This window comes from Heloderma suspectum, chromosome 11 (assembly GCF_057233095.1).
Source record: "Heloderma suspectum isolate Gila_16-S chromosome 11, 16-S_ref, whole genome shotgun sequence".
NCBI lineage: Eukaryota > Metazoa > Chordata > Lepidosauria > Squamata > Helodermatidae > Heloderma > Heloderma suspectum.
In genome coordinates, this window is record NC_139468.1 from 6,187,109 (window position 1) to 6,208,786 (window position 21,678).

The following is a 21,678-nucleotide window of genomic DNA, read 5'->3' on the forward strand; positions in this document are numbered from 1 at the left end:
TGGCCGGCTAATAGGACTGTCCTACCTTACAGCATTGTTGGAATGCAGGTATGCTGAACTATGTTTGCATGGTGGATCAAATTTCCCCCTCCCCATGGACTCTCCATGGGCCAGATGACATCTGTGGGCATGACTACACCCACAAGTAAGTGTCATGGTCTCCTGATTTTGCGTGATATCTCAGCCATGTGCTGGGCCCGGATCTCAACCCGCCCTTCTTCCTTCTTATTGTCATGCAAGGCTCCCTTTCTCCCTGCTGCCGTCCACTTCAGACCAGACAGCCACCGCTCAGCAGAAAGGAAAAGCGGCTCTCTGGGCCGGGGGTGGCAGCAGGAGGCTTGTGCGGCGGCAGCAACAGGGAGGGAGGATTTCATGGCGGCAGCTCATGCTGAGCCTGCTGGCATTAGAGAACAGTGGGGATTCCTTTGCGTCCCCCTCCCCCGCTCAATTAGCAAAGCCCCACCCCCGGAGGAACCCAAGCAACCTCCATGGGCCGCATACGGCTGGAGGTTTCGCATCTCTATTGTAATGGTTATAGCCATATAATGTGAATGAAGCGCTCTAAACTCTCGAAAGCTCTATATAAACAAGGGCAGCCTTGCTGGATCAAGCTGAATGTCTGTCCAGTCTAACATCCTGGGCCAAGTAGATGCTTTGGGAACCCCACAATCAGGGCATGAAGACAGCTGTAGTCATGAACAGCTGCCTCCCAGCACCGGGCCTTCGGTGGCATCCTGCTTCTAAAGACAGAGCGTGCTTTTAGCCCTCGTGGCTAACAGCTGCTGATAAATCCATAAATGCTAAATTAGTACTACTCAGGGAAACAAACCTGTTTGTTGACCATGTCTGAAACATGCTTATTTGCATCAGTCAGGTATTATTCTAACCCAGTTGGTGTGTGTGTGTTTGGTCTATGGGGGCCTTTGTTGCACGCCAAATACACTGTAATCTGATCTGACACAGCAAGAGCAGAAGAGCCAGGAGCGTTGCTGCTTCACGTCCCCGGCCCAATCTATGTGCCGTCATTCCTCCTTGCAAATCACTTCTTTCTTCCCCTACAGCCATCCCACGTCTGTGCAAAGCCTTTCTGATTTAATCCTGGTAGTGCTTGAAATAATTTGCATGCTGTTTGGCCGTGTTATGGCCCTCGACGTCTGGGCTGACTTGCACTAATGTATGGGTTGGGTTTTTTTTGCCGCACATTGATGCATGTTGCACTTTATGAGTTGAATGGTGCGATGTGCTTGGATGTCTCCCAAATGTAAATGTCATTTATAGGCCCTATAGAAGCATGCAGAAAATGAGTTGTTGCTCTCTGGCCATCTGTGCAGCGCTGACATTGCTTTTAAGTAGCGCAAATCTTTTAATACCTCGCCTGCAAAAGACGGAGGCCCTTGGAAAAGGTGCTGAGTAGTGATGAGGAGGGGCCATAGCTCAGTGGTGGAGCCCCTGCTTTGCATGCAGAAGTTCAACAGTTCAATCCCCAATATATCCAGGTAGGGCAGGAAAAACTTCTACAAGCAACCCTGGATTGCTGCTGCCAGTCAATGTCAACAAATCTGGGATAGATGGAACAGATGGATAAATGGGTTGTGGTGGACAGCTCAGCAGTGCACAGCTGCTGTGAAAAAGGCAAACTACATGTTAGGCATAGTTAGGAAAGGAATCGAAAATAAAAGTGCCAAGATCATACTATCCTTACACAAACATATGGTATGGCCACACTTGGAATACTGTGTATCGTTTTAGTCACCACACCTAAAAAAGCATATTATAGAATTGGAAAAAGTGCAGAAAAGGGGAACTAAAATGATCAAGGGGCTGGAGCAACTCCCCTATGAGGAAAGGTTACAACATCTGGGATTGATTAGCTTAGAAAAGAAGCAAGTAAAGGGAGACACAATAAAAAAGGTAAAGGTGTCCCAGTCGTGTCCGACTCTAGGGTGTGGTGCTCATCTCCATTTCTAAGTCGAAGAGCCAGCACTGTCTGAAGACGCTTCCGTGGTCATGTGGCCGGCATGACTGAACACCGAGGTACAGGGAACACTGTTACCTTTCCCGCCGAAGCGGTACCTATTTATCTACTTGCAATTTCTTGCTTTCGAACTGCTAGGTTGGCAGGAGCTGGGACTGAAGATGGGACCTCTCGGGTCTCGAACTGCTGTCCTGCCGACCTTCCAGTCTGCAGTTCAGTGTCTTAACCACTAAGCCACCATGGAGACACAATAGAGGTGTACAAAATTAGGCATGGTGTGGAGACAGTGGATAAGGAAACACTTTTTTCTCCCTGTCTCATAATATTAGAACCCAGTGGGGTCCTCCCATGAAGCTGTTTGGTAGGAGATTCAGTACAGGTAAAAGGAAGGACTTCTTCACACAGTGCAGAGTCAAACTATGGAATTAGCTACTGCAAGAAGTAGTGATGGCCACCAATTTGGATGGCTTTAAAAGGGGGTTGGAGAAATTCTTGGACGAAAAGGCTATCAATGGCTACTAGTCCTGATGGCTCTGTGCTACCTCCAGTACCAGAGGCAGTGAGCCTGTGTACACCAGTTGCTGGGAAACATGGGTGGGAGGGTGCTGTTGCACTCATGCCCTGCTTGTGGGTTCCTGGTCGACAGCTGGTTGGCCCCTGTGTGAACAGATTGCTGGACTAGATGGACCCTTGGTCTGATCCAGCAGGGCTCTCCTGATGTTCTGATGGCCCAGTATGAGGCAGTATGAACACTGGACTCTGCCTTATACTAGGCCAGACTATCTCCCCATCTTGCCCTGTATTATCTTCTCTGAGTGAAAGTGGCCCTCTAGGGTCTCAGACAAGGAAGGGCCTTTCTGCTATCCGAGATCCTTTTTAACTGGAGATGACAGGGACTGAAGCCGGGACCTTTTGCCTGCAAACTATGTGTGCTCTTCTACTGAGTTCTGGCACTCCCCCAGAAGTGTAACTTTAAGGAGAGTGCCTTGAGTTCTAGGTGGAATTGGCAGGCAGTTAGCATGTTGGGCTAGGATGAAGGAGACCCTGATTTATTTATTTGATTTGTGCCCTGCCTTTCTACCAAGAGAAATGGTGGGGAACACTCAAGGCAGCTTACCTTCAAAACCTGATTAAAACAATAATAAACAAATGCATTAAAACACAATTAGGCTGCAGTCCTATCCAGATGCCTGTCAGCCTCTGAACTCGGAGGCTGACGGGCATCTTATGCAGAGTGGGAGAAGCACGGAGGAGATTTTTGCCTCTGTGTTTCTCCCGCTCTGTATTTTTACTAGATGGCATTTTTGTCCATCTAGCTAGGGCTTTGCTGAGGGGAGGGGAGGAGGCTGGAGAGGTCTGGGGAGGGCTGGAGATAGCTCATATCCCCGCTTCCCCTGTCCCCTCCCCCCACCCCAGAACTGCTCCCCTTCCATCCTCTCTGGGGTCACTTTTGTGAGCTCAGAGAAGCAACTGGTATGGTTCTCTCCATGCCCGCTGTGAGGGGGAGGGGACAGGGAGCTTGGACTCCTGGGTCTGAGGATGGAGCACTGTCTCTGACCTTGGATTCAGGAATCCAAACTATTCTATTGCCCCCCCCCCTCCCCAGATGCTGTCTAGGGGCCATAGGATTGCTGTCTTAAAAACAACAATAACAGAATGGATTAAACTCTCTGCTCAGCCATGAAGCTCACTGGATGACACTGGGCCACTAATGTTTCAGCCAAACCTACCTCACAGGGTGGCTGATAGGACAAAAAGGTGTGGAGAAACTATTTTTGTCATCCTGAGATCCTTGGAGGAATAATGGATATAAATGTAATAAATAAGGTCAGGATGTCCAGAGAGGTAGACATGTTAGTCTGCTGTGGCAAAAACAAAATGGAGTCTTGTAGCCCCTGAAAGGCTAACAATTTTATTGTGACGTAAGTGTTCCTGGGCCAGAGTCCAGATGCACAAGTCTTATCCTTGGCTGGTAGATATATGAATGGATATAGAGACATGATGAACAGTGGGGTCAAATGGCCCCCAAAAGAGAAGAGGGACCATATGTGACAGTTCAGTGTAAAAGCTTAAATATATGCAAGATAAGCACAGTGACTATTCACAGCGCCACTTACTAGGTGATGATAATGCAGGCTTCTTAGTTTTTCTATCTGAATTTCAACACCTCTTGTGCGTGAAGAAACCAGTCTCTCAAGTCAGGCCTAAGCAAATAGACTCAACCTTGCTGATAAACTCTACCGAACTGTTATTGTTGAAGAGTGGCAGCTGGAAGCCCAGGGTGGCGAGCAAGATTTCAGGACCATGGACAGAGCACATGGTGGTTGAATTTAAGCCTGGTTAGCTGGAAGCAGCAATGGGCAGAAAGTTGCTTAGAATCTACTGGTAGATCACTGGATCATTTGTAGTGGACCAACAAGGATTTCTAACTCCCAACAACAAAGCTTTCCCTCTCCTAAATTAGGCCATGAGAATCTTTGATCTGTAGCAATTCAGATGTAGGTTTGTACATGCTGGGTGGGGATGATGGATGTTGTGACTAATTGGCTTCACTCCCATGAGCTACCATTTTGCATCTGGCAGCATCCACTGAGCCACTCTTTTGCACCTGGGTCCAATGCAAGCAAAAGACCAAAACATAGTAGATTCTGCAAGCTCAACATCTTTCCACACCTGGCCTAGACCAGTAGCCTTCCATCTTATCACATCCAGGATCCATCTTCAAGCCTGCATTGTTGGACCCAGTTTAAATTACTTTGTCTGTGAGTCCATCTTCCTTATACTCTCTCTAGGATGACCTGATGGAAGGGATCCCTTTCTGGTTGGTTTTCCTTTGTACAGAAAGTTACACAAGAACAAAAAGGAAAGAGTGGTGCCATCAGGTGACCTACCTAAGGTCAGGTCCAAAGGCCTAGAGTATTGTTCCAGCACTGATCAGAAGCCCACTGCAAACAGGAATATTGCTCCAAAGATAGGTTTAGAGAAGAAGGCCCATAGCTCAGGTGTTGAGTAGATAATGATGCTTGGATGCAAAAGGTTCAGTCCTTGGCACCTCCAGTTCTAGGATCTCGGGTAGTAGGCTGGGTAAGACCTCTGCCTGAGATTCTGGACAGCTGCTGAGAGATGGACAGTAATAAAAGGAGCTCCAGATAAACGCTTTCATAGTGTTGTCATCTATGGCACCTTGGATGTGTGGATTCCTTTGTGATCCTCACCCACATTTCATTATTATCCCTAATTACAAGCCTATGGTGAGGTTAGGTTGAAGGATGGCAGATGCTTCACCCACACAGCTGGAAATCCTCTTTGCATGGTGCAGGAGGAGACCTGAATCCCCCCTCACAAGTTATGATGTGAGACAAGTGGTTCTCATGTAGAGATTTGTACAATCTCCCCTGTTTTGATGGGGAAGAATTCCAGGGATTGAGGCACTTTCCATGGAGGTGTCTGTGTGCAACACCCCCACTTAGTATCACCTCCAGTGCATGATGGAAAAGAAGGGGGCACGTGCCTGATCTTCCACCACACAAAGAAGATGTGAACTGGCCCAGTTGTGTGAATCAAGGCACAACTCCAGATTTACGTCTAGCACAAATTGCCAATCTATACTGATCTTGAGAAAGGTTTATATCTTCTTTTTGTGCTCACAAACACTCAATGGATAAATCAGCTCTTATTTCCATGGGGAGGAGCAATAAAAATAAGAGGCAGTGATAAATGCTGCCAGCATCGATCTCCTTCCCCCTAAGCTATTGATCAGCGTCGTGTCCCTCTCTGCTTCCGTTACAGGTGTGTAATGGGTTAGAACAGCCCAGGAAGCAGCAGCGTTCTGATCTCAATGGACCAATCGACAACAATAATATGCCAGAGGCAAGTATGAGAATCCAGGCTGCCCTCTGTTTTTTTCTGATCCTCTCTCCATTCCATTTTGGAGATGTTTTGGTGGGTGGGCTGAAGGCAAAGCGGGGGTGGTGGTGGGGCAAACAGACAGCGCAGAGTCAAACTTTGGAATTAGCTACTGCAAGAAGTTGGGATGGCCACCAATTTGAATGACTTTAAAGGGGGGTTGTATAAATTCGTGGAGGTGAAGGCTATCATAAGAACATCAGAAGAGCCCTGCTGGATCACACCAAGGGTCCATCTAGTCCAGCATTCTGTTCACACGGGGGCCAACCAGCTGTCGACCAGGAATGAGTGCAACAGCACCCTCCCATCCATGTTCCCCAGCAACTGGTGTACACAGGCTCACTGCCTCTGGTACTGGAGGTAGCAGATAGCCATCAAGACTAGTAGCCATTGATAGCCTTTTCGTCCAGGAATTTATCTAACCCCTTTTTAAAGCCATCCAATTTGGTGGCCATCACTACTTCTTGCAGTAGCGAATTCCATAGTTTAACTCTGCACTGTGTGAAGAAGTCCTTCCTTTTACCTGTCCTGAATCTCCCTCCAATCAGCTTCATGACCCTGGGTTCTAGTATTTTGTGAGAGGGAGAAAAATGGCTCCCTATCCACATTGCCCACACCATGCCTAATTTTGTACACCTCTATCATGTCTCCCCTCCTTTTTGCAAGCTAATCAATCCCAGCTGTCGTAACCTTCTCTCATAGGGGAGATGCTCCAGCCCCTTGATCCTTTTAGTTAACTTTTTCTGCACTAGTGAAGGTTCCTAGTGGCTCTGTGCAACCTCCAGTATCAGAAGCAGTGAGCCTGTGTACACCAGTGGCTGGGGAACATGGGCAGGAGGGTGCTGTTGCCCTCCTGTCCCGCTTGTGGGTTTCCTATGGGCAGCTGGTTGGTCACTGTGTGAACAGGATGCTGGACTAGATGGACCCTTGGTCTGATCCAGCAGGACTCTTCTTCTATTCTTAAAAAATACCAGCATATTCTACCTTCAAGCTCTTACTGCTGGTAGCCTTCGGAGGGGCATTTCCACCATTTAAAATGGGTAAATGCTGCTAGGTTTTATTGTGGTTGTATTGTTATATTGTGGTTTTAATTTTCTGTATATTTTAAATTGTTTTACTGTGTGCTGTTTGGTTTTAATTTTTGTGAACTGCCCAGAGAGCTTTGGCTATTGGGCGGTATGGAAATGAATTAAATGAATGAATGAATGAATGCACAAATGTTGGGAAACCGCCAAATAATCTATGGTTGGGAAAAAGGCGTCTGGGCCCAGTGGAGGGGGGTGGGGCCTTCTGGGGAATTCTGGCATGCCGGATTTGTCCCCCTGTCCTGAGGTTCTACCCCCCTGGTCTATGGAATAAAATAATAGTTAAAAGACCATCACTAAAATAGTAGTTAAAAGTCAAAAATAGCAGGGGATGAATCTATTGCAGAAATGAGTGGCAGAAATGAAAGAGTTTTTGCTGCCTATCAAAACACAAGCAGTGATGGGGCTTGGCTGACCTCCCGGAGGAGATGGTTATAATGTATGGGTGCCACCATGGAAAAGACCCTGTCTCTTGTACGTACTTGCGATGCATCTAGTGGTGGAGGAACTTGGAGAAGGGCCTCAGAAGTGAAATGTAGTGCCTGGGCAGCTTCATCTGGAGGGAAGTGATTTTTGACATGCTCTGCCATTACGGAAAATACAGGGCTGCTGCACCATACCGCCGTCCCCCATGTCAAATTCTCTCTCTGTGTAACATATTGCGATCGCTTACCCCATGTCGATGCATCATGTCTGAATGCACCACCCTGCCCCCCTACCCGCTCTGCATCATGGTCTGGCAGAGCCAGGAAGAAGTATGATGTCATGACATGGGGCAAAGGTTACAGTTACACCAGATCAACACAAGGGTCAAATCAACACAGGGATGCCGTTTTTGATTGCAGCCTCATGTCCTATGAAATATCTAATTCCACCTTTACTCACGTCATAGTTCTAAAGCAGGGTTGGGCAAATTGTGATGCCGTCTTTAGGTAATTAAATCTTCTATGGATTATAATCTTGCCAGAAGATATAAGAGACAAATTTTAAAACCTGACACTTTCTCACATTCTGACTTGTGCTTATTTTTATGCCAGCCCAGAGGTAAAGGAATAAAATGTCATTGCAGCCTCTGCTCAATAGCTAACCCAGTATTTCACATCCTGGCACCCACCAAATGTGTTGGCCTGCAGCTCCCATAATCCCACAGTCATTATGGGAGTTGTAGTCCAACACATCTGGAGGGTGCCAGGTTGGGGAAGGCTGAGCTAATCACTTAAATCTGTCAGCCCAGATCTTCCCACTGGAAAGTTCCAGGAATGATGGAGTTACCTCAGAGGAGGGCAAGGGCATTCTACTGAGTGGACACTCGCAGCCCTTGGCCTACTTTTATGTGGCCTTTGGCCTAATGTTCAAACCACTCTGGAAGTGGTCAGTTCAGACTTCTGGCAGAAGTCATCTGTTATTCTCCTGGAAGCTGCCAGGGCAAGGATGAAGAGAGAGAGAGAAGTGTCAGAAAGGGAGAAAGAGTGTGTATGTCAGAGAGGGGATGGCAGAGAGGGGATGACAGAGGGAGAGAGAGAGAGAAGGGATGGTCTCACCCACTTTTGACTCTGGCCCCATCCACCACTGGCTTGCGGCCCCTGACAGGTGGCCCCCAAGGGAATGTGGCCGTCAACAGAAGAAAGATTGCCCACCCCCGTTCTCAGTACTCAAAAATCTTTTCAGCCAGAGAGGAACCTATAACTGCTTGTTATGGAAATGCCACTTTGAGCAGAAGAGAATGGATGGTGGACCAGTTCCCACCCTCCATCCCCACAAGTTGGGCATCTGCCAGGTTCTGTTGCTATGGCCACCAGTCACTCCACACACAGCTCCTGCTCCTGGGTTGGCAACCAGAGAACCATCTTGTACCCGTCAGGAGGCTGGATGTGCTCTGCAGGCCTCGAGTTGGTGCTTCCTACACCAGCCATTCTAGCTAGAGAGAGGCCATCGTCCCGCCAGCACATGAGGGAAGATGCATAAAATTACGTTACGCCAGTGCAACTTGATTATTGCAAGGTCAAGTTAGCTTGATGGATTACAGAGCTTTCTGTCAAATCGCTTTTTAATCTGAGCTGTTAACCAAGTGTAAATGCCTGGGAGTAGCTACAGTCCCTCATAAAGGCTGTTACTTCAGAATTAACAGAAGAAATATTCCTCTACTGATAGCGTTCGTCTTTAATGGCAGAAATTAAGTTATGTCTCTCTCTTTTCCTTTTCTTCACCAGTGATCATTTCATTCACTTAGTCGAATGCCTTGCCCTCAGCTGAGGTAACTCCATCTTTCCTGCAGCTTTCCAGTGGAATTTAGGGCCCAATCCTACACATGTTTAGACAGAAAAAAAAATTCCTACAACTCCCAGCATGCCATAGCCAGCCTGCTCCAGCATGCCCCAGCCAGGGCTGTTTTCTGTCTAAAGATGTGGACGATTGTGCTCTTAAGCGGTTAGTTCAACCTTCCCTGGCCTGGCGCCCTCCAGTTGTGTTGTACTACAACTCTCATAATAGCTGAGGATTGTGGGAGTTGTAGTCCAACACATCTGGATGGTGCCAGATTGAGGAAGACTGGATTAGCTATTGAGCAGATGTAGCAATGACTGACAACATTTGTTTTATTCCTTTTCCTCTGGGCTGGCGTAAGAATCAGCACAAGTCAGAATGTGTGAAAGTCAGAATGTGTGAAGGTTTTAATTTGGAGAGACTTGCCTTTTATATCTTCGGGCAAGATTGTGAACCATAGAGGATTTAATTTCCTAAAGAAGAGATAACATTTTATATAAATAGTCATTCTTCAAAATATGTTTGTCTGTTCTTGTTTATTGGGATTACAGCGTGTTCTATGTCCAAATCCAGGAAATCGCAATTCCATTTAAAAAGCAAAGCTTTAATCGGAGCTGGGGGGATTACCAGGGCTGATGAAGGCTGTGTGAAGTGATACAAGAGGGGAGTGCCTCTGACCATGCACAGATTACATTGCCCTTGACATGAGCGCTGTCGCCGCCTGCCACCAGACACTGGATTGGTGATAATGGCCTCCCACTTCCAAGCTCTGTTATCCAAGCCGGACAGAGCCCTGGCCTTTGCATGAGTTTACTCAGAAGTATGGTACCTCTTAAGAGTTATACCACCGCGCTCAAAGTGGCTGCAGCCTTTAGTTCGCCACCAGGTTCATCCTTGCTTATCATAACCAACCTTCAGATCCTCCCCTTCCTGCCAAGTCTAAATGTGGCTCCTCTTCTTCATCTATTGGAGTTGCTCCATCTTTGCGTGAAATAGTGGTACACTTTGAAGTACCAGCCCTCATCGTGACGGTCCCTGTTGCTGCGTCCCCAAGGAGAGTCCAAACATGCAGGCAGCTGTGCTGGCCCATCACACTCATCTCCACCAGGAGCAGGTCTTTCATAAGACTCATCAACTTTAATTGCCCATTCAAGAGCAAGCCACCCCGAAATACTGCATTACAACAGGGAACGATACATTATTGTTGGGAAGATCCATTTCCCCCCAGCTACTGTGAGGATTGCAGCTAAGCTTATCAGTGTCCCTGCTAATAAAGAAGTGCCCGCACAGCATCTCCGCTACACCGCTGTTTGCCATTGTTCCACTGTCTCTTTCGTCCCTTATACAGCCCCATCGTGAACGAGTTGCCTCAAGGCCCACCTCCTCCTGAACCACCCTGCCACTGCCACTTGCACTCATATCATCATCAAAGGCCCTCCTCTGTGCCCCTCTTCTAGCTGACACAAGAGATGGGGCCTGTTTGGATGCATCACCCATGCTAAAGGCCCACCTGGCGTCTTCATTTTTAAAACATTTTCTCGGTTTGGTGGAAATGTGGCTAACTTTTTGAAGGCTTCTGGGGGAGCTAGCAGTTTGGCTCTTGGTGGGCCTTACTGCTGTCCTTTCTCTGCATTTTGGGGAGGAGGTGGATTGCGGCATTGCTCAATTTTGGGGGGAGAAAAAGACCTTGTTCGGCTGGTATCGTACATTAATTTTTGTTAGCTGCCTTGGATTTCTTTGTGAAAGAAATGTGGGATAGCTAAACTAACGAAGGGTACAATCCGATGCTTTAGAGAGAGAAAAAGTTCCTACAGTTCCCAGCATGCCCCAGCCAACTATGCTGGCTGGGGGATGCTGGGAGTCGTGGGGAATTTTTCAGTCTAAACATGCATAGGATGGTGCTGTAAATATGTTTTCCAGGCCAGGATGAAGGAGAATCTTTTAACTGCTAGACAACAGTTCTCCCAAGCAGGGCCAGCCCAGTTCAATAGGACATGTATGTGGGCTACTCTGAATCTTGTCTCTCGTGGGAGAGCACAGCTGCCCCCACAACCCAGAACTGTGGGACAAGAGGTGCATAGGAGGTGGAAGTGTGTGTGTGTGTGTGTGTGTGTGTGTGTGTGACCCCACACAGATCCTAGCCTCTGGCACCTCCCTGCTCTTTTGAGATCCAGCACCCAGGTCAAAAGTTGTACCTCTTAACTGTCATCAAACACACACGGACTGATATTAAATTTTGCTAATATATGCAGTTCCTGCTCCCAAATGAAATTTGGGATGGTGTCAGTTGTTTTAAAAGGACAAGCCCTTTGGGTTTCTTACCCAGACAAAACTTTTCAAAAGTGTGCAGTTTTGAGCTGGATGTGTGGTGGAAACAGTACCAACGTAAAGAAAATACCCATAAAAATCAGTGCCTACATCAGCAAGTCATACAAAATTAATTTGAGACTGGACTCAAGCCATGTTCAATAACAGAGATGCGACTTTTACAAGGGTTTTCACTTTGTTTATCTGGAACATATAATTGTTTTACTTCCAGACCCTGAAAACATAAGATAGTGTTGTTGCAAAGCATTAGAAAATGGTGAAGAACTAGAAGACATTCCAAAAATTATCCATTTCTTCTCTCCCACCAAATCAAAATAATTTTCAAAATAAATATCTTCTCTGGCATGACATTTGTTTTAATGTTACTATAGAGTGATACAGCTCATTATTTCTTATCCCCACACAGACAAAGAAGGCATCTTCCTTCCCAAGTTTTGTTGATGGTAAGTGTATTTTCATTGTTCTCATGATGTTTATATTATTAGAACTGCTGTGTGTGTGTGTGTGTGTGTGTGTGTGTGAGGGTTTTTTTTTTTAACAAATTAGGGTACGTTTATTGCATTTCATGAGACTTGGGAGCTATTGGGCCTGTTTGCACATAATGCTAAGCCACCATGGCTTAATTAACCCTCAAATAACCCACGATGCCTGGGTTTGTACAACAAGAGAAGCCATGGTGGATGCACACCGTGGATTGCATATTCAAAAATGGTGGCCAGCACATGCCGCAACCTACTGTGGCTTAAATAAGCCATGGTGGGCTGCGGTGGTCTTGTGAACCCAGTCATTGTATCTACCACCTGAGCCATCTGCTGGTTCTGGAAGGAAGATTAGGGCTTGCTAATCTTCCATGCAGAATGCACAGGATCACTAGTCGTGCCATCTCGAAGCTGTCTAAGAATGGTTCATATTCTATTCGCATTTGAGTTGGGAGGGTAACATAGGAACATTGGAAGCTGCCTTATATTGAATAAGACCATTGGTCTATCTAGCCCAGTATTGTTGCCACTGACTGGGATGCATTTCCTTGCCCTACCTAGAGAAGCCAGGGATCGAACCTGGGACCTTCTGCATGCAAAGCAGGGGCTCCAGCACACTGAGCTATGGACTTTCCCCATAAGGGTGGACTGTTCTAATGGGACTACTACCCCTGGAAAGAGGAATGGCCTCAGCGAGTCTAAGACCTGGTCTGACCATGACAAGAGAGTTAAAAGAAACTCCTCCAAATCCAAGTGATGGTCTTCTACAGCAGGGGTGGGCAGTTTTGAAGCTCATGGGATCTCCTTTTTAAAAAAAACCAATTAAACAATTTTTAAAAATTAGTAATAAGAAAAATCCAGGACCTGATTAAAACGCAACGTATGCTGCCAAATGCCTGAGAGAAGAGGAATGTCAGCACCTTGGATAGCTCCTTTAGAGTTCTGACTGAAACCCAGAATGGATTCACAGCCCCACTGAAATCAGAGCCACTATCCTCCACTACCTAATGGTAAGAGGTGGAATTGCCTGCTGCAGGAAGCATTTAAATAAAGGCTGCATTGCAGACCCTGCATTTGGCACAGGGCTAGAGTAGATGACCCTTCAAGGTCCCTCCTATGTCTCAAACTCTGTGAAACTCTGTGAAAACATGCTTGACTTTTCCATCCCGATTTAGGCATTTGAAGTGAACTCTTCCTATCCTGAGCTAAATAGTTAATGGCTGGTTTCCCTAGATGATTTACAATGCTGTTCAGAAACTGCACATCTATAATCTGAAGATGTAGTTTATTTTGTGCTTCCAGCCATTTCATAGAGTCTACTAGATGAAGAGTGGTCCCTGAATAGAAATCAGTGTGTGATGTAGCTATAGGCCAAATGAACTGGCTTTCAGAAGTCTCCTCCTGCAAGACATATTATCCAGACCTATTTGCATGGTTACAACACCCCTCTGACTTTGGGGCTTTTAATTATTACTTTAATAACCGGCACTGATGACTAGACTAATGAAATTAAATTTATCTCCGTGATTTATCTTTACTTGGAATCATGTTGACAGCAGAAGGTGCAAGGATCACACTTAGCTGTGTCTCATTTGTCCTTTTCCAAGGCTGACATTCCAAATGCTTTGTACCTTTCATTAAATTGGGCTGAGAGAAAATCCAGCTCTTTCTGAAAAGGCATACATACAGAGTTGGCAATTGGTTATCATTATGATGATTCACTGTCTCTCTCTAACACTGAGGTGCAAATATACCCTGCTTAGGGCACAATCCTATGCATGTTTAGACAGAGACAAGGCCTACAACTCCCAGCATTCCCTGGCTAGCATGGCTGGCTGGGGAATGCTGGAAGTTGTAGGCCTTTTCTCTGTCTAAACATGCATAGGATTGCACCCCTAATTAATTTTTTTTAATCAATTTTTTATTGTGAGTTTCAACAAAACAAAACAAAAACATAAAAGCAAAAAATTGAAAATGTAACATACTCCAAAGTCCCCAGTTTCAAATATTACAACATTCTAGAAAGAAAAAGAGGAAAAAAGCATAAGAGTACACATATACTTTAGTAAAAGCAGACCGGATATCCAAATATGTCAGTTGGCAAGTGATGCCTATATACCACTCTTTCAGATGTTGCTAGTGTTGTTAAGTCTTCAATGCATTGCATTATAGGCAGTGAGCTTTTATTAATTCATTTCAAAATACACTAGCACAACCATCCCCAAGCTGGTGCCCTCCAGAGGTGTTGGAACTGCAACTCCTGCAACTCCCAGCCAGCATCATGGCAGCTGCAGTTGGGAAAAGCTGCACTAGCCAAGAGTTAATTCCCCTAGCAGATCAGCAATTTCTCCTCCAGAAAGGCTCCCCTCCTCCCATTCATTGTGTGGGACAAGAAGACTGTGCTTCTAATGCAGGGTCAACTCTTGCACCGTGTTCGCTTTGAGCATGTGGGGGGCGGGGCGGGGGGACAGGATTTCACTGGTCATCATCAGCCTTCAGAGGAGCCATCTGTAAGTGGCCATTTGTAAGTGGCAAATCTCTTGATTTGCCACCTATATCTTGACAGCTGATTTCTTCTCCGTAGTTTCCATGTTTTTCCTTCCTTTCTCCTCGGAACTGCTCATGGCTCCAGCTGCAGCGAGTGCGTTAGGAGCTTCTGTTTCAGTCCTTCCACTGCTATAGGGGAAATAATTTCCTCCTGTGACATGTGCAACCGGCAACAGTGGGCTGAGATCCAGGGATTGCAAGTGACACATATTCCTGTCCTGTACATCTTTCAGTGCACAATGAAGGCGGTTTGAAGCCCTCCAATTCTTGGTGCTGCACACCCTCCATTTGAAGAGTATCTCAAGGACCTCTTGTTAATTAACCGGTATGGTCCAGAGCCAGAAGTTTTGTTGTGGTGGCGGTAGCATTTTAAAAAAAATTAAAGTAAAAACCAAAAAACCAAACACACATTGTCTAATACATCTGATTTAAGTAATGTTATAATACCAAATTTAAAATCAAACTTTAAAAACATAGGTGCAAAGTGTCAATCTTCTCAGTGCTTTTATAGCCACTGACCAGAACAATGAATGATCAGAGCACATTTTCTGCAAAAAGGGCAAAATTGTAGCATCCTGCCTATGAGGAAAGACCAATGGTTCTGCTTCAAAGCCCTGCTGATCTTGCCTCCAAAAGGAGGAGAACCAATCATAACTATTTTATTGCATTTTAAAGGTGATTTTGTGTGTTTTTTTTAATCTGATTTTATTACACAGTTGGTTATGGAACATCCATTGCTTTGTTCGTCCAATATGTCTGGTGAAGCAGGGCATCACATTTTAGATAAATGAATGGATCTCAGAGGCAGTTTGTACAAGCAAATGGTCTATATAGATAGATATTTATTTGCATCAGTTACCCGCCATTGCAACTGACATATACAAAATACAAACATACAACTAAACATATAACATTACCAAATTAAAAAAATCCACATATTCACTCAACACTCCACAGAGGACCTTATCTTAATCGCAGCAACTGAACATTTTGTGGACTTTGTTGTCACAAGATTGTGCTGATCTGAGAAGAGGAAGGACACATAAAGTCAGAAGGGCACCCTGGGAGAAATAATAGAAGTGGAATAATTAACTCTTTCTGCCGCTCTCTACAAAAAAATAGACAAAATAGCAATGTATGAGCCAGTGTTTCATTACTGCCATCTCCACATGGGCATGCAAGATTTTTGCAGTGGGTTCTTTTGAAGCGAATGGCCTACAGTTTCCAGGGAGAATGAATAGCTATGAAAGCAGTTCAAGCCTGTGTTTGCTAGGTCTGCCCATGGAGCACTCCTGTGCTCCTTGCAGCATCCTTTTCATTTTAATACTGCAAATTGCCTTCCTAGTTCCCTGACCTGTAATTACCTGAACCAAATGCTCTGTTTAAATATTTGCTGTGGTGGTTGTGCTATCCTCTTTGCAATTAGGCAGACATTTCCGGAAAAAGAAAGCATAGTAGGGGAAACCTATGGGCATAGGAGCACTCCCCATTATGGTTTTTTGCTTCCCTGCTGCTCGGTCTTGGAGGGAAATAATTGCTGCCTTCTGCCTTTAGTTCCAGGACCTTGTGAACCAGAAGATCTCATTGATGGCATCATCTTTGCAGCCAATTACTTAGGCTCCACGCAGTTGTTGTCTGAGCGCAACCCTTCCAAAAACATTCGGATGATGCAAGCCCAGGAGGCAGTGAGCCGCATCAAGGTAGGAGATGTTCTTGCTTTGCATAAGATAACTGGGTCCCTTGATGACTGAACTCCAAAGAGTCGGAAACATCTGCTCCTCTGAATTGGCGGTGGGGTGTTCGCACATGACCGTAGTGAAATCTTTGCAAAACGGTGCATTGGTATTTATTTATTTTGCTGCCGTGTATATGCCCCCCATAGAAGAGCAGAATATCAATAATGTACAGGTGTTTTCAAAGTGTGACAGTCCAGGCTTGTGATGGGGGAGGAAAAATATTCAGTGTAGAGGATAAGAAATCAATTTTCCCAAACAACATTTTTTCTTCTTCTTCCTGCAGTGTGTGAGTACACGTGCATGCAAACACATGACCTTAGACTTCCATGCCAAAGTTCCATGTATTGGGAAGCCAATGTTTCTACTAACAATGTTAACCCATCCTCATATTTATTGAGTATTTGAGCTAATACTAGTTGGATCAATCTATCATATTTTTGTGGCTGAAGTAGCTTATGCCAGTGGTTTTCAGACATTAGACTATGGCCCCAAAATAAAACCACCTATGATGGTTTTATTTTGGGGCGGGGGCGGGGGGGGATGGACTTTGAGTGTCCTATAGGGTGATTATTGATTTAAGAGGAGGAAATATGCATTGCTGCCTGGACTATAACTAGTCTTGTGAAAAGCCAACAATGGCCATGCGTGCAGTCATTTTAATCTATGTTGGGTTATTAATGAATATGCCAATGCCAGTGGAGTCTGGTGGCTCCGATGTCAGTGGGGCAGTGAATCCGCTCTGGTTGTCAGTCAGAACCAAGCAGAAGCACTTCGGATAGCTCCTTGAGAATTCTGACTGAAACCCGGAGTGGATTCACTGCCCCACTGACATCGGAGCCACCAGCCTCCACTGCCCCCCCCCCCACAAATATTATCACATGGAGGATACTTTTGTGGTTGCATCTCCAGAATCTCCCTGCACAGACCCACACCACCAAAACTCAAAGCTAAAAGAAAGGTTAAAATTATCACCACTTAACCCATTAGACCAGCCTTCTCCAACCTGGTGCTCTCCAGATATGTTTGACTACAACTCCCAGCATCCCTCAGGCAACTATGGCTTTTTAATGGCTTTGATGGCTTTTTAGCAGATAAGGCAGTATAGAAATCCAATTAATGAATTAAATTTGGAGGGCACCAGTTTGGCAAGGCTGCATACGGATGTCAGAGAAATCCGCAATGGAACCAAATGAGTCCTGATTTTTATGGATCCGACTCATGGCTTTCCCCTGTCAGGTGGATTCTGCAGACTTGCAGACCATTTTTCTAACTTTAGGGAACTTTGCACAAATTTCATCGTAGAAAAATCATAGAATCATAGAATAGTAGGGTTGGAAGGGGCCTACAAGGCCATCGAGTCCAACCCCCTGCTCAATGCAGGAATCCAAGTCAGAGCATCTGACTTATATGCACACGTTTTAAAAAACTGCCCCAAAATGTGCATTTCCCCCATAAGCTAAAGTGTTAAAAATTGCATTTTGGGGGGGATTGGCGCAGTTGGTTGGAATCTGCACATTTTTGCACGAGCAAATCTGCGCAAATCCACTTTTGTGCAAATGCGAATTTGCACAAATTTGGAAACTACCCCCACCGCCAAGTCTGTCAATGGGCAGACGGTGGAACGAAAGGTGCCTGACAACCCACAAAACACAGACAGAATGGATGTTACACAATCGGTATATCCCTAAGGCTACATTAAACAGCACTTTAAATTAGATTTGCAGTGATCTACATTTTGGGCCAGCAGTATATTCTGCAAGGCATACATCTTGACCACTATTTAATTCTGGACCACAGAATGACCGTTTCTTCTCTCCCCACCCCTATGCTATTACAAGTGGTTTGGCAAGTGACTCTTGGCAGATTCCAAGCTATCAAGAGATAATTGGGGAAATTGGAAGCCACAAAGCAGCACTGATTGTGTCGTACCAAATGACTGTGTTGAAAATCAGCATTGATGTTTCACTGTCAGGTGTACCTGGTGGGCGGTCTCTGGAAACAGCCAGCTGATACTATTTTTAACAGCTGCTTGATGATGTACGCAACTAGTTATTGGCAAGCAGCAGGGAAAGTGGGTGTTTGTTTTTTTGTTTTGTTTTTTAAAGTAGAATTAGAATTTCTGCCTAATCTTATCCCTTATGTCTTTCAAGGAGGGTTCTTTAACTGTATAATCTTTCTGCACCAGAAGGCTGACTTTTGTCAAGCATGCTCTCCTTGTGGGCTTCCCAGAAGCAGCTAGCTTGCTACAGTTAGAAATTGGACAACCAGACCATTTGCCTGGCCTTAGTACATTCTGATGTGCAGAAAAATGCTTTAGTGCTTAGCAAAACCTAAAAGGCTGCCCGACCCTCTGCCTTAAAAGTTTGCCTGGGCCTTTTGCATCACTTGTTTGGTTGCTGCACTCATCCAGGGATACGGTCCTGATGGTGCCCAAGATTTCAGAGATCTTGTCCCAGATGATTCAGAACAGGACCTTTAGTATCATAGTGTCCATTCTTTAGAACTTACCACCACCACTACAAATTAGACAGGTACCAACCCTTCTGCGTTTGGATTGTTGTTGTTGTTGTTCAGTCGTTCAGTCGTGTCCAACTCTTCGTGACCCCATGGACCATAGCACGCTAGGCCTTCCTGTCCTGCGCTCTCTCCCGGAGCGTGCTCAAGTTCATATTCATTGCATCAGTGATGCTATCTAGCCATCTCATCCTCTGCCGTCCCCTTCTCCTTTTGCCTTCAATCTTTCCCAGCATCAGGGTCTTTTCCAGTGACTTTTCTCTTCGCATTAGGTGGCCAAAATATTTCAGCTTCAGCTTCAGTATCTGTTCTTCCAATGAGCAGTCAGGGTGGATTTCCTTTAGGATGGACTGATTTGACCTTCTTGCAGTCCAGGGGACTCGTAAGAGTCTTCTCCAGCACCACAGTTCGAAAGCATCAATTCTTCGGCGCTCAGCCTTCCTTTTAGTCCAGCTCTCACAGCCATACATTACTACTGGGAAAACCATAGCTTTGATTAGATGGACCTTTGTCAGCAAGGGGATGTCTCTGCTTCTTACTATGCTGTCTAGATTTACCATAGCTTTCCTCCCAAGGAGCAAATGTCTTTTAATTTCATGGCTACAGTCACTGTCTGCGGTGATCTTGGAGCCCAAGAAAATAAAATCTGTCACTGCTGCCATTTCTTCCCCTTCTATATGCCAGGAAGTGATGGGGCCAGATGCCATGATCTTCGTTTTTTTAATGTTGAGTTTCAAACCAGCTTTTGCACTCTCCACTTTCACCCTCAACAAGAGGCTCTTGAGATCCTCTTCGCTTTCTGCCATTAGGGTGGCATCGTCTGCATATCTGAGGTTATTGATAATTCTCCCGGCAATCTTAATTCCGACCTGTGATTCATCCAACCCAGCATTTCTCATGATGTACTCTGCATATAAGTTAAATAAGCAGGGTGACAATATGCAGCCTTGTCGTACTCCTTTCCCAATTTTGAACCACTCGGTTGTTCCATGTCTGGTTCTTACTGTTGCTTCTTGACCCTCGTACAGGTTTCTCAGGAGACAGGTAAGTGGTCTGGTACTCCCAGCTCTTTAAGAATTTGCCACAGTTTGTTGTGATCCACACAATCAAAGGCTTTAGTGTAGTCAATCAAGCAGAAATAGATGTTTTTCTGGAATTCTCTTGCCTTCTCCATGATCCAGCGAATGTTGGCGGTTTGATCTCTAGTTCCTCTGCCTCTTCGAAACCCAGCTTGTATTTCCGGTAGTTCTCGGTTCACACGCTGCTGAAGCCTAGCTTGTAGGATTTTGAGCATCACCTTGCTGGCATGTGAAATGAGCGCAATTGTGCGGTAGTTTGAACACTCTTTGGCATTGCCCTTCTTTGGAATTGGAATGTAAACTGACCTTTTCCAGTCTTGTGGCCACTGTTGAGTGTTCCAAATTTGTTGGCATATTGAGTGCAGCATCATCTTTTAAGATTTTAAATAGCTCAGCTGGCATACTGTCATCTCCGCTAGCTTTGTTGTTACTAATGCTTCCTAAGGCCCACTTGACTTCCCTCTCTAGGAAGTCCGGCTCAAGTTCAGTGAGCGCACTATCATGGCTATCAGGGACAGTCAGATCTTTCCTGTATAGTTCTTCTGTGTATTCTTGCCACCTCTTCTTAATCTCATCTGCTTCTGTTAGGTCCCTGCCTTCTTTGTCTTTTATCATGCCCGTCTTTGCACAAAACATTCCCTTGAGATCTCTGATTTTCTTGAAAAGATCTCTAGTCTTTCCCATTCTATTGTTTTCCTCGATTTCTTTGCATTGTTCATTTAAGAAGGCCTTCTTGTCTCTCCTTGCTATTCTCTGGAACTCTGCATTCAGTTGGATATATCTTCCCCTTTCTCCCTTGCTTTTCGCTTCCCTTCTTTCCTCAGCTACTTGTAAAGCCTCATCAGACAGCCACTTGGCTTTCTTGCATTTCTTGTTCTTTGGGATGGATTTCGTTGCTGCCTCCTGAACAATGTAACGGACCTCCGTCCATAGTTCCTCAGGCACTCTGTCTATCAGGTCTAATCCCTACCTCCACTGTATATTCATAAGGGATATGATTTAGGCCATACCTGAATGGTTTAGTGGTTTTCCCTACAATTTAAGCCGAAATTTTGCAAGAAGCAGCTCATGATCTGAGCCACAGTCAGCTCCAGGTCTTGTTTTTACTGACTGTATGGAGCTTCTCCATCTTTGGCTGCAAAGGACATAATCAATCTGATTTCGATATTGACCATCTGGTGATGTCCACGTGTAGAGTTGCCTCTTGTGCTGTTGGAAAAGAGTGTTTGCTATGATCAGAAAAAAATTTCTGTTCCCTCAGACAATACAATTTACATCTCTCTGTGCCCTGCCCATCAGCATGGGGCATGTAAATCTTCCAATCTGAGGTCAACACTCCTTGCATCTGATGAAGTGGGGAGTGTCCATGTAAGTTTATGCTGGAATAAAATTGTTAGTCTTTAAGGTGCCACAAGACTCCTTGTTATTTTTACTGAAAATATAGTTTTCCCAATAAGCATTCCCGCGAAGGTAATATTATCTTACTATCTTCTGTATGCAATAACAATATACAGTATTTAATTATGATCTTATATTTAGGGCTGTGCAGGGACCCCCTGATCCACTCCGGAGGCCAATTTGGAGCTTCCGAATCAGCCCCAACCCACCTCGAGCCGATCCATAGCCAGGCCAGCCCGCTTCTGCCTCAGGATCTGAAGCATGATCCAGACAACCAAACTGCTGCCCAGCAATGTGAGCCCCCCGCTCCTCCTTAACTGGACCCGTGGGGAGTGCCTGCAGCTGCCACCATCTTGGGGGGAATTGTCA

General features: G+C 45.4%; 1 protein-coding gene across 1 annotated transcript in view; it reads left to right on the plus strand.

Annotated features, from left to right (window-relative positions):
- The window catches only part of APBA2 (amyloid beta precursor protein binding family A member 2), a 158,727-nt gene that overhangs the window by 103,533 nt on the left and 33,516 nt on the right, over positions 1-21,678 (plus strand). Inside the window, exons 3-5 of the mRNA XM_084816400.1 lie at positions 5,765-5,845; positions 11,963-11,999; positions 16,137-16,282. Of these exons, the coding sequence (XP_084672526.1) occupies positions 5,765-5,845; positions 11,963-11,999; positions 16,137-16,282 (264 nt within the window). The remainder of the gene's footprint in view (positions 1-5,764; positions 5,846-11,962; positions 12,000-16,136; positions 16,283-21,678) is intronic.